The sequence below is a fragment of the Oryx dammah genome, unplaced genomic scaffold, assembly GCF_014754425.2.
Source record: "Oryx dammah isolate SB20612 unplaced genomic scaffold, SCBI_Odam_1.1 HiC_scaffold_25, whole genome shotgun sequence".
NCBI lineage: Eukaryota > Metazoa > Chordata > Mammalia > Artiodactyla > Bovidae > Oryx > Oryx dammah.
This window is the reverse complement of record NW_024070209.1, coordinates 46,478,118-46,490,535: the sequence shown is the minus strand read 5'-3', so window position 1 is coordinate 46,490,535 and position 12,418 is coordinate 46,478,118. Positions and strand designations below refer to the sequence as shown.

At 43.5% G+C, this 12,418-nt stretch overlaps 1 pseudogene and 1 gene segment (V, D, J or C); both read right to left on the bottom strand.

Moving 5' to 3' along the window:
• Positions 1-1,587: 1,587 nt before the first annotated feature.
• On the bottom strand, positions 1,588-2,319 carry LOC120852259. The segment is given in 2 exon segments: positions 1,588-1,919; positions 2,254-2,319. Coding segments are annotated over 2 exon segments (381 nt in total).
• An 8,276-nt stretch (positions 2,320-10,595) lies between these two features.
• Positions 10,596-11,412, bottom strand: LOC120852258 (annotated as a pseudogene).
• Positions 11,413-12,418: the final 1,006 nt, after the last annotated feature.

Here is a 12,418-nt window from a genome sequence, read left to right as displayed (position 1 = left end):
AAGTTATTTGACCCAAAGGTCCATATAGTCAAAGCTATGGTTTTTCCCGTAGTCATGTACAAATGTGAGATTTGGACCACAAAGAACGCTGAGTGCTGAAGAATTGATGCTTTCAGAAGATGGTGCTGAAGATCCCCTTGGACAGCAAGGAAATCAAACCAGTCAATCCTAAAGGAAATCAACCCTGAATATCCATTGGAAGGACTGATGCTAAAGCTGAAGCTCCAATTCTTTGGCCACCTGATGCAAAGAACCAATTCACTGGAAAAACCCTGATGCTGGGAAGAATTGAGGGCAGGAGGAGAAGGTGACAACAGAGGATGAGATGGTTGGATGCCATCACCAACTTGGTGGACATGAGTTTGAGCAAACTCTGGGAAATAGTGAAGGACAGGGAAGCCTGGTGTGCTGCAGTCTGTGGGATCACAAAGATTCCTAGAAGACTGAGTAACTAAACAACAACAACAACAAAAGGATGGGATTGAAATTTTAGATAAATTAATGGGATACTAATTAGTGAGTATGGTAGTGGTTCAGATGCCTGAGGCATGCTGCCACATCCTATTCAAAGTAAAGAACAAGCAACTGATCCTTGACCTCCTATCACTGAGGATGAACCCCAGTGTTTTTTAGGCTCTGTGTAATGTGGACACAACACATAATACCCCAGGCTACACTGGACCATGTATTTATTGGTTAATGTCAAAAGCTGTCCCCTGGAGTATGAGATAGCAACCCATTCTAGTACTCTTGTCTGAAAAATCCCATAGCCAGAGGGGCCTGGCAGGCTACAGTCAACAGGGCTGTACAAAGTCAGACATGACTGAAGCAACTCAGCATGCCTACACACTAATTAAGTATGCGATTTTAATTGCAATGGCTATGGAACCCATTATGTTGAAATAGAAAATCATGTCTAATATGTTTATTTCTTTTACCAGAAAGTATTATATTGTCCTAGCAATCTGGAATTATTTTACTTCGATCATAGCATGTCATGACATGTAACTAGCTGGTGCATTATTAATTCAGAAATATTTTTAGAACATTGAAGTATTCACTTTCTATAAAACAACAGTGGAAAAAATAGACATTAGATGACATAAAATTGCAAACTTTAAAGATCCTTTTCCAGTTAGACTAATGTCTAACTGGACATTATTCTGTATTATTAACTTTATTCTGTATTATTGACTTAATAATTAGGTTAACTTTATTCTGTATTATTTTCCAAAATTGCCTATGGTTATTAGACTGGATGCATCTAATTGAGAAATGCAGACAACGCAGGGTGGAGGAGGCTGACCTTTCAGTCAGTTCCCCTTTCACAGAACTGGCTGCTACAGGACACAGAACCCTTTACAGTCCCTGCTGCTTCTGCCGGGACCAGGCTATGCCGCTGATGGAGCCTTAACGCATGGTACCTGAGGGGCAGACAAGACACTCATGGTCCAGAGCCCTCACTGCAAACTCTTGCCGCGAGATCTCCACCATCCTCCTCTAACACAGACTCAGAGCATCTGTCGTCAGTTCCCCAGAGAAGCTGCACTTTGAACAGCTGAGCCACCCAGGCAGGGAGGTTTGTGTTCAGGGCTGCATCACTGTGGGAGGATCTTCTGTACCTTGGTAACAGTAGTAGACTCCAGCATCCTCAGCCTGCACTCTGCTGATTGTAAGTGTGAAATCTGTTCCTGACCCACTGCCAGTGAGCCTGTCTGAGACCCCAGAGTACCGGTTGGAAACCTGATAGATCAGACCCTCTGGTGATTGGCCTGGTTTATGTTGAATCCAATTCAAATAGGTTTTTCCATCACTATGTACCAGGCTCTGACTAGACTTGCAGGAGATGGAGGCCGTCTCTCCAGGGATGACAGACAGGGAGAGTGGAGTCTGGGTCAGCACAACATCCCCACTGGATCCTAAAGGAATGACAGAGAATTAGAAAACTACAAATATTAGCAACCACTTTTATTGTTTCAATTTTCTGATTTATTTTAGCTAAAATATTAATACTACTTTGTATTGCTCTCATTGTCTGTGATCACACAGCAAAATTGTACAATCACAATAATGAACTTGATATCTGTGAAGAGACCTCCCTACATCCCCTGTCACATCCCTCACTCTCATAGATCTAAGGTTCCCATGCCTATCTGCAGGACAAGTCATTCACATCTAACAGAGAACACGTGTGGAGAGCAGTGCTGCCCCAGAGCTCACCCCCAGCCTCCTCTCATCCCCCTCCGTCCTTACCTGGGACCCAGAGCAGGAGGAGCCCCAGGAGCTGAGCAGAGAACCTCATGTTCAGAAGTATGGACAGAGGAGTCCTGATAAGTCAGAGCAAGACCAGAGTTGAGCTTTTATCTCAGACTTGCAAGGGAAGGTCCTCCTTGGGGAACCACATGCAAATCCCCTGGTCGGGGCAGAGGTGTGGACAGAGCCAGAGGGAGGGTGGGAGGGGTCAGCTTTCAGCAAAGTGAAATAAAGGTCTTCTGTGTTGAGATGTAAACCAATGGCTACAGTCTACACTGCTTGGAGCAGTGGGATGAAGAATCTCGCTGTGAAAGTGCAGATTGTTTGCAAGAACCCAGTGCACACGGGCCAGGACTCTAAGAAAGCAACGGGGACCCTTCTTGTGGACACGTATGTTCAGGGTTAGCATCTGGGAGGGAATGTCCATCTCACTCTGATTCTTCCCAGCTGATCTAGATAAGAGAACAACTTCTTCCCCACTAGTACTGACCCTCAGAATGTCCTCCAAAGAATATCATGAAGCTGAGCTGCTTCAAGAACTGTCAGATAATTGCAGTTCCCAAGTTACCTGTTTAAGAATATTAGAATCAACTGTTAGAATTGATCCTGGCAGCAAGTGAATTAACTCTCAAAGAATACTTAAGTCAAAAGAAATTGCCAAGGAAAAAAATAATATATATGTTGTTCAGAGAGCTAATAGTTCAGTTTAAGACAATAAAAATTGATAAGACTTCTATGCCTAAATCAGTGATATGAAATTCCTGAAACTCAGTTTTTTCAATCTGGTGCATGTTCTACCATAATTCTATCTGTGTCTGTCTCTGTGTCTCTGTGTCTCTGTCTGTCTGTCTCTCTTTCTCTCTCTCTCTATATATATTTATATAAAGCAGGTTAGTCAAAGGAGTTTTTGAGGAAAATATTCACTTGAGATGGTGGACAGTATGAAAAAAGTGTGACTTTGTGTTTTTGTCTGAGTGGTGCTTAGAAACACTTTTCCTCTGTGGACTCAGGTAGAATCAGGTGCTGTTGGATTTCCTGGTTCCCTCAGCTCTGTGTGAGGACCTAAGGCTCTGAACACCTGCGTGTTGGAAGCTACAGCCATGAGTCTACATTTCCAAAGGAGATGCTGTTTGTAAGAATTTGTGAGAAAGGTAATGGCTGGATCCTTTATTTGAATGTCTCAGGGTGGCCTGTGTCTGTCACGGACACATTCCTTGGCTTTTACTTACAAATGGTCCACGTGGAACAGGGTTCTGGGCCACTAGTGCCCGGAGGCCCAGTCTGTCACAGCAGCTTCCTTAGGGAGACAAACAAGAAGACCATTGTTCTGTGTCAGCCTGATGCAGGTCATGTTGAATTGAATAGGACCAGAAAAATAATGCCAATATCAAATTCTTTTTGTCCTGAAAACAGAATCTTGAAAATTGTTAAAAGTAGACTTTGCTGTCTTTTTAAAATTGGGTAATTTAAAGCCAAGGCATGCATGCTAAGTCACTTCATTCTTGTCCAACTCTTTACAACGCTATGGACTCTAGCCCACCAGGTTCCTCTGTCCATGGGATTTCCCAAGCAAGAAAACTGGAATGGGTTGCCATGCCCTTCTCCAGGGGAATTTAAACCCAAAGACAAGCTTAATTGACCTTGAAGACCAATTAACTAATACAATACTCTAAGATTCCACAATAATGCTTGGTCTGCATATTCTCTTGGAAATATTCAAGAATAAAATTTTAAAATTGAAATGATAGCTGACCAAAAATGATGTTCATCTTTAAACTCTGAACTTTCTGGACCAATCGCATCTGCTGAGAAAGTCGTGGTGTTGAGTTACTTGCAGAATGACACATGCTCTGTATTTCACTAGTCCCCCTACTAGTTATGCTTTAATTTTATTCCATTTCCCTAATTTCTCACTTTCTTTGACCTGGTCTTTTTCAGAATGATTCTGGGTCTTATATCCGGCTCTGAAGATATCAAGACAAGGGGGATTTCTAGTATTGGCTAAACACGGGACGCTGCTGTGCTGAGAATTCCAGCACTTTATTTAACCATATAGTAAAGAAGTTAAAAGAAATTCTTATAGTTTTGAAAGAGGGATATTTAAGACCCTGTGGAAAAAACATCAAAGCAAATGATGTAAACTGATACCTGAAAGCAGTTATTTTGTAATCACTTCTTTTCCTCTCCTGTTAACACAAATGGAAAGATTAGAGTTGGAAAGACACAGGGATGAATGAAGTATTTAGCGGCCGTTCCTCATATTATAATGAAAATACACTGCCTGCATCACTAAGTGAGAACGGTATTTTCTGCCTTTAGGAAGCATTGGGCTCACAGGAGTGAATTTCACATTACTTAGGCACTTTTGACCAGAAGCCACGGATCACTCAAAGTCCAAATGCTCTTTGGAGCATCAACTGCCCCTGTCTTCGGGTGCTTCCAGAAATTTGCATATTGACTCTTCTAAAGCAGTGAGCTGATCAATCAGAGATTAATGGTCAGATATGAAAAATAAGTACATGGATGAAAAAGAAAATAAAATGCTCCCATTACAAACACACATCCTGGTCAATTAGAAACATTTTCAATCCCACAGATCGGTTCTTCTCCTGGAATTCTCATAGCCTTATGTTAAATGTGAAGCTGATTGTTAGGATGTTGAAAAGCCATTATTCAAGGGAATCACACCAAAATAGTTTAATATTTTATAAATATAAAGAGGAATTGGGTCTCACCCTTTTGGTTACTATAAAGTGTATAAATACAAAGATAAGAAACCTTTGATTCTGTTACAGAAAATAAAGCAAATAATTGGTGGTCACAACAATCTTGTTTATATCTCTAAACAGGCAGCAACTTTTTGTTTGGAATTGAATGATAATGTTTCAAGAGTGAGTAAAATCATTTGTCTTCGTAGAATCGAAACTTCTAGTGTTGGTCATAACCAGAGTTTACTACACTCAGACCATGTAGAAAGAAAAGAATGAAAAACCTGTTCCAAAATGTGTTTCTGTTAACATTTGCAGAGAAAAAAGAGAACACAGTGAGATTAGAGAGAGGGAGAAGGAGAAGAGGCATAATATGAACTACCATCCTCCTCACATCAAGATCTTCAAGGGGAGAGGCAAATAAAAACTTAAGACCAAAACTTGCAAAAGGATAGACATGTATGTGTATTAGGACTCTGACTTGTCTGTCCCTAGCCTGGAAAATCCCATGGACGGAGGAGCCTGGTAGGCTGCAGTCCATGGGGTTGCTAAGAGTTGGACACAACTGAGCGACTTCACTTTCATTTTCGCTTTCATGCATTGGAGAAGGAAATGGCAACCCACTCCAGTGTTCCTGCCTGGAGAATCCCAGGGACGGGGGAGCCTGGTGGGCTGCCATCTATGGGGTTGCACAGAGTTGAACACAACTGAAGTGGCTTAGCAGCAGCAGCAGCAGCATGTTTTGACATAAGGACCAGGTGAAAGTTGGTACAAATACAGATAGAATTTTCCCATTCAAGTGCTAGTTCAGAAGTTGTGTCAAAACAAAGTCAAGAGAAATGACTTGGGAACGCTTTCTGGGCTGCCTGGTTGCATTCTGGTTGTTGTCTGGTGGCTGATTTCCCTTAGTTGAGGTGCTGCCCAAATGACACTTCAGGGCCCAAAACTACTGGTACCAAATTGCAGGGGAACATTTCCCGCAGTGGTTAGAGAGTTCTCACATTGCTCCCTAAGCAGGTTGTAGATGTACATTCTCTTTCAGGGTGTTGAATGTTTGTCTTTCTCTTAATGAAAATAATTGCCAGATAGCTTCTCTGGTTCTGGACACAGCATAATCCACACGGAGGAGGGCTGGTCTGGCTCCTGGACCAGGTGACACGGAATCTTCCAGATGTGAGTGGAGTCAGAAAAACAAACTGCTCTCTGCAGCTTGCGGTGCCAGCAGCCCTGCACGTGGTCCTGGAAAACACAGAAGACATGATTGAAGACATCAGTCACCTGGATCTGTTGACACTTAGAGCACTGAGGAACAACAGTAAAATGATTCAAAACCTGCCTGACATAAAAATACAACAGGGAGCTTGGTGAATGCTCCAGGGGGAACATGGCATCCATTCCCTGGAGGCACGGTGGGGCATGAGCTCCCTTAGTGGGGAGGAGGATGGAGGTTCTGGGAGGCTGTCCTGGGGGAGCCCTGAACCCTGTTTACACAGAAGTGGACCCAGTGACTGTGACTGAGGCCTCCATGTGGCCTCTTCCTCAAGGCCCTACACTCATATCTGCCTCAGCCCAGCCTGGTGTCAGCCTGTCCTCTGCTCACCGCAGCTACTCCTGCCACCCTGGGGCTGAGCCTCATTGGGAAGATTCCATTTGGAGCCTTACATTCTGCGGAGCCCAGGGAGTGTCCTGTTCACAGACATGCGTCCAGTGTGGACAGGCTCCTCACTGCTGATTCTAATGAGAAATCAATAGACTGTTGAATAGAAATGTGTCCCCTCCTTGAACATGTGGTGAAATACTTGTCCTGAATACTTGTGTTTCTTCGTATAGGTTACAAATCCATGAATATAAAAACACTTATTTTCAAGATAATAATACAATTTTAATAGCATTTGCTGTGTAATCTCATGCTGGAAAGGAAATCATCTTTAATAAATTTTAATCCTTTAGCCAGCAACAGGATTATATTGTTCAGGGGGATTTGGAATTAGTTTATGTCAAGCATACACTGTCAGAATATGTAACTAGCATGTCCTATGTAACTAGTATTAGTTGGGAAATATTTTAGAGCATTTAAAAACTGGTATCTATTTGAAGTATTCAGTTTCTGTACAAGAATTGCTAGAAAATGTGAGAACTTCCCTGGTAGCTCAGCTGTTAAAGAATCTGCCTGCAATGCAGGAGACCCTGGTTCCATTCCTGGGTTGTGAAGACCCCCATGAGAAGGGATAGGCTACCCACTCCAGTATTCTTGGGCTTCCCTGGTGATCAGACAGTAAAGAATCTCTCTGCAATCCAGCAGCCTGGTTTCGATCTCTGGGTTGGGAAAATCCCCTGGAGAAAGGTGTGGCAACCCACTCCAGTATTCTTGCCTGGAGAATCAGCATGGACAGAGGAGTCTTGCGTGCTGTAGAGTTGGAGTCAAAAAGAGCTGGGCATGACAGAGCAACTAAGCACAGCACAGCACAGAAAACGTGAATCAGATTTACTTTCAGGATATGAAGATTCATGTGAAAACTTTGCATTTATTTACTGTTTGAATTCATTTGTTTTCATAATAATACTATACCAGGCTTATAATCTCCAAACATATTTTGGTTAAAATGTGAAATGTGAAATAATACAAAAGGTGAATCACCATTGCTAGGGAGAACATTGGATGGTTTGGGAGGCCAACCACTGCAGAAGGTACAACATAATAAAGGGGTAAAGTGAAGATTCATATTTTCAGAACATCAGAAACGAGTGGAAATATGGGAACTAGAAGACATGAAAAATCAAAGCTTTCAGGTTTGAGGTGATATTTACCAAGCAATTTGTTCTTCTATGTTATTTACCAAAATGGCATGTGGAGAGAGGTTCTGATTTGGCTGTAACAGGGGAATGCAGCTGGAAAGAGAGAATCCATCTGAGGGCTATAGACCCAAAAGGCTACTTCTAGCATAAGGGCAGTTTCCTAAAGGGGACATTCTGAGATGTGAGTCAGTAGTCAGGGGAGGGGAAGGGATGCTGGGCCCAAAACCAGGAATCCTCCCCATTGGTCTCCATCTCCTCTGCATCTGCTGTTCTGCACCCTTCAGGCCTTTCTGTTCAGGATAACAGATGCCTGTAGCATCTCCCAACCCAACCACACGGCTTCTGCTGGACTGTCTCCAGGAGCAAATAGGTTTTCGAGACTCTCCTCATCTGAAGTAGGTTGACAGTGACTGTGGGACATGACCTCAGGTTTCTGCACAGGGGCATCCCTGAGCCCTTGATGGTGACAGAGCCTGCTCCACACGCTCATTTCCTCTGACACTAACAGTGGCCTAGACATCACGAAGAAACCCAGGCCCACATCTCTTCCTCTCTGTGACTAAATAAGGAACTCACTGGATCTTCCTTCTGGGTTCCTATTTTCAGTTCTCAACGCCACCACCTTTTTGAATTCCACTGAACAGAAGCCAAAGGGCAGAATATGTCCAACTGTGTTTCCTTTCTGTTTCCACTCCTGCGGTCTTCCCACTCTTAGGTAAAGACGACCAGGAGCCCGAGAAGAGTGTCTAACAGGGTTTTTAATGGCGAAGCGCTCCCGGGCGGGGTTCCTGAACCCTGACGAGGCAGGTCGAGGAAGTCCGCGCGCCGGGACCATGTTAGAAGCGGCTTATATGAATTTGTTGCCAGGGATGGTCAGTTAATGCGCGGGGGTTCGGATAGGTCTCCAGGCCGAGGCGTCGCGGGCTGATAGGTCCTTTTACGTGGCTGGGGTGGGGTGGCTTTAGCTGGCGAAATGTGCTGTCACTGGTCCCCGGAATCTGGGTGGCTCCTTCCATTAGGGACTTCCCCCGCCAGCGGGAGGGCGAGGAGGGGCGTCCCATTATAGCCCCTGGGGTCCGGCCTTACACTCACACTTTAAAATTCTTCCTTTTCAACAAACAAAACAAAACCGCTCACATCATTCTGTATTCTTCCAGGGTTCTACAGAATAAATTGTATACCTATATAATCTAGTTTATTTATTTTTAGTTATTAAATACCAACTTTTGAAGACACCTTATTCCTTTTTGCGATAGGTAATTGAGAAAACAAAAACAAAGGTCTGCCTAGTCAAGGCTATGGTTTTTCCAGTAGTTATGTATGGATGTGAGAGTTGGACTATAAAGAAAGCTGAATGCCGAAGAATTGATGCTTTTGAACTGTGGTGTTGGAGCGTCCCCTGGACTCTGGAGAGTCCCTTGGGCTGCAGGAGATCCAACCAGTTCATCCTAAAGGAAATCAGTCCTGATTATTCATTGAAAGGACTGATGAGGAAGCTGAAACTCCAATACTTTGGCCACCTGATACGAAGAGCTGAATCATTGGAAAAGACCCTGATGCTGGGAAAGATTGAAGGTGGGAGAAGAGGATGACAGAGGATGAGATGGTTGAATGGCCTCACTGACTCAATGGACATGAGTTTAGGTAAACTCCAGGAATTGGTGATGGACAGGGAGGCCTGGTGTGCTAGAGTCCATAGGGTTGCAAAGAGTCAGACATGACTGAGTAACTGAACTGAACTGAATTAAGAAAAATCAAAGAATTTTAACATTAGGATATTGTGTCTGCCATAAATTTACAGAAAATATTTGGGCATGCATAACCCAAAAGTTTTTAATAATTTCCCCACCAACTCTCTCTGAAGCCAGGAGGCATAGACTGTGATCAGACACATGCTGAAGAAGTAGGAAGACATGGAGTAAAAAGGAGATTTAGAAAGAGAGGAAAGTGGGGAAAATCTATTTTTGATCCTTAAGGAATTTTATTATTTTAATAATATACTAATATGTAATATGATAATGATACTATAAGCCAACAAAGGTCTGTCTAGTCAAAGCTATGGTTTTTCCTGTGGTCATGTATGGATGTGAGAGTTTGACTATAAAGAAAGCTGAGTGCTGAAGAATTGATGCTTTTGAACTGTGGTGTTGGAGAAGACTCTTGAGAGTCCCTTGGACAGCAAGGAGATCCAACCAGTCCATCCTAAAGGAGATCAGTCCTGAATATTCATTGGAGGGACTGATGCTGAAGCTGAAACTGCAGCCCTTCGGCCACCTGATGTGAAGAACTGACTCCTTGGAGAACACCCTGATGCTGGGAAAGATTGAAGGCAGGAAGAGAAGGGGACAAAAGAGGATGAGATGGTTAGGTGGCATCAACAACTCGAGTACATGAGTTTCAGGAAACCCTGGGAGTTGGTGATGGACAGGAAGCCTGGCGTGCTGCAGTTCATGGGGTTGCAAAGAACTGGGCATGACTGAGCAACTGAACTGAATAATGTATTAAGAAGTGTGAACTGCTAACATGTGTTGAACTTGTTTTGCTATAAATTCGCCTCACCTGTCCCCTGATGTACTGACTGTATTGATTCTACGCGTCACTGTACTCAAGGGGAGAGAAGTAGGGTGACCTCTCACTCACCGCCCCATCCTCAGGTCTCTGCTCAGAGGACACTTAGACAGTCCATTCTCCTGCTGGTGCTGTCACTCAAGAACCCATATGGGGCCTTAACATGTGTTGTCTGAAGTTGAGCAGAGAGACTTCATTACCTTCCAGAGCCCACAGACGCATTCTGTTCCCTGATTCTCCAGCATCTTCCTCCTACACAGACTCAGAGTCTCATGCCCTCCATGAACACATGTGAGCAACTGGGCCACCAGGAGACAGAGGTTTCTGTTTGGGGTTGTACCACTGTGGAGGTGCTTGTAAAGTCTGCTGGCAGTAGTAAACTCCAGCATCCTCAGCCTCCACCCTGCTGATTATGAGGATGAAATCTGTCCCTGACCCACTGCTTGTGAACCTGTCTGGGACCCCAGACTCCCAGTTAGAAGCCCTGTAAATCATGAGCTGTGGAGACTGGCTGGGCTTCTGCACATACCAGTGCAAAAAAATTGTCTCCATATCTATTTTGAATGCTCTGACTGGCTCTGCAGGAGATGGAGGCCGTCTCTCTAGGAATGACAGACAGGGAGCGTAGAGTCTGGGTCTGCATAAGAGCCCCAATGGATCCTAAAATAAATAGAGAAAAGTACAATATTTCAGACAAATTTTAAGAGGCATTTTCTGAATTTTTCTCTTGCTTATTTCAGGCTAAGTTGTTTTTTAAATCCTGATTAATACTCAAAACTTCCAGTTTCAAAATAATCCAAGATTCACAATGTAAAAAGAGGCCTCTAGGAGTCATGCACACTTGCCCACACATTGTATCTCACAGTATTAACAGAGAACACTTACTTATTTCCTCTGTATTTATTATCATTCTCATATTGCTAAATATCACAGAGGGCAAGGTGTGCATCTAACATGGGGACAAAGACAGGAAAAGCAGTGCTGCCCCAGAGCTCACCACTCTCTGCATCATCCTTCCCACTCCCCCTCCATCCTCACCTGGGACCCAGAGCAGGAGGAGCCCCAGGAGCTGAGCAGGGAACCTCATGTTCAGAAGTGTGAACTGAGAAGTCCTGGTAAGTCAGAGCAAGACCAGAGCTGTGCTTTTATCTCAAACTTGCAAAGGAAGGTCCTCCCTGGGGAAGAACATGCAAATTCCCTGGTGGGGGCATCGATGTGCACAGAGCCCAGGAGGAGGGGAGACTCATGTGAGCAAAGGAAGAGAAAGTGTTTCTGTGTGGAAGAAAGACCTTCAACCTCATTACAGATGGAATTCATGCTTTTCAAGGGTAAAAAGCACACAGTTAAATGTGTCCTTCCATTTTCCCTCCCAGTTCTCTAGTTTCTTAGAACTTTTGAATTCATGTTGTTGTAGATCAGTTACTAAATGGTGTCTAACTCTACAACCCCATGAACTGCAGCACACTGGGCTTCCCTTTCCTTCACAGTCTCCTGGAGCTTGCTTAGACTCACGTCCTTTGAGTCAGTGATGCCATCCAACCATCTGTCAACTCCTTGTCCTCCTGCCCTCAATCTTGCCCAGCATCAGGTTATTTCCCAATGAGCTGGCCCTTTGCATCAGATGGCCAAGGTACTACAGCTTAAACTTCAGCACCAATCCTTCCAATGAATATTCAGGGTTGATTTCCGTTAAGATTGACTGATTTGATCTCCTTGCTGTCCAAGGGACTCTCAAGAGTCTTCTCCAGCACCACAGTTCAAAACCATGAATTCTTTGGTGCTCAGCCTTCTTTATGATCCAACTCTCATATTCGTGCATCATATTACACTTCTATTTAAGAATGCTGAGTTTCCCTCTCTATGTGCTGATTTTTGTTCTTGTTTAAATATTTGTTTAAAGACTCTGGATTTGTTCTTTTTCATTTTACTTGTGATATTAAAAAACATACAGGAAGAATGGGCAAATATGTTAAGTATACAACACATGAAGGTTTACATATATCCCTATCTGGATAAAAATATAAAATACGTCATACCCTACAGATGCCTGACTCTTGCACTTTGAAATTCACTAACTACTCCAACCAAGAACA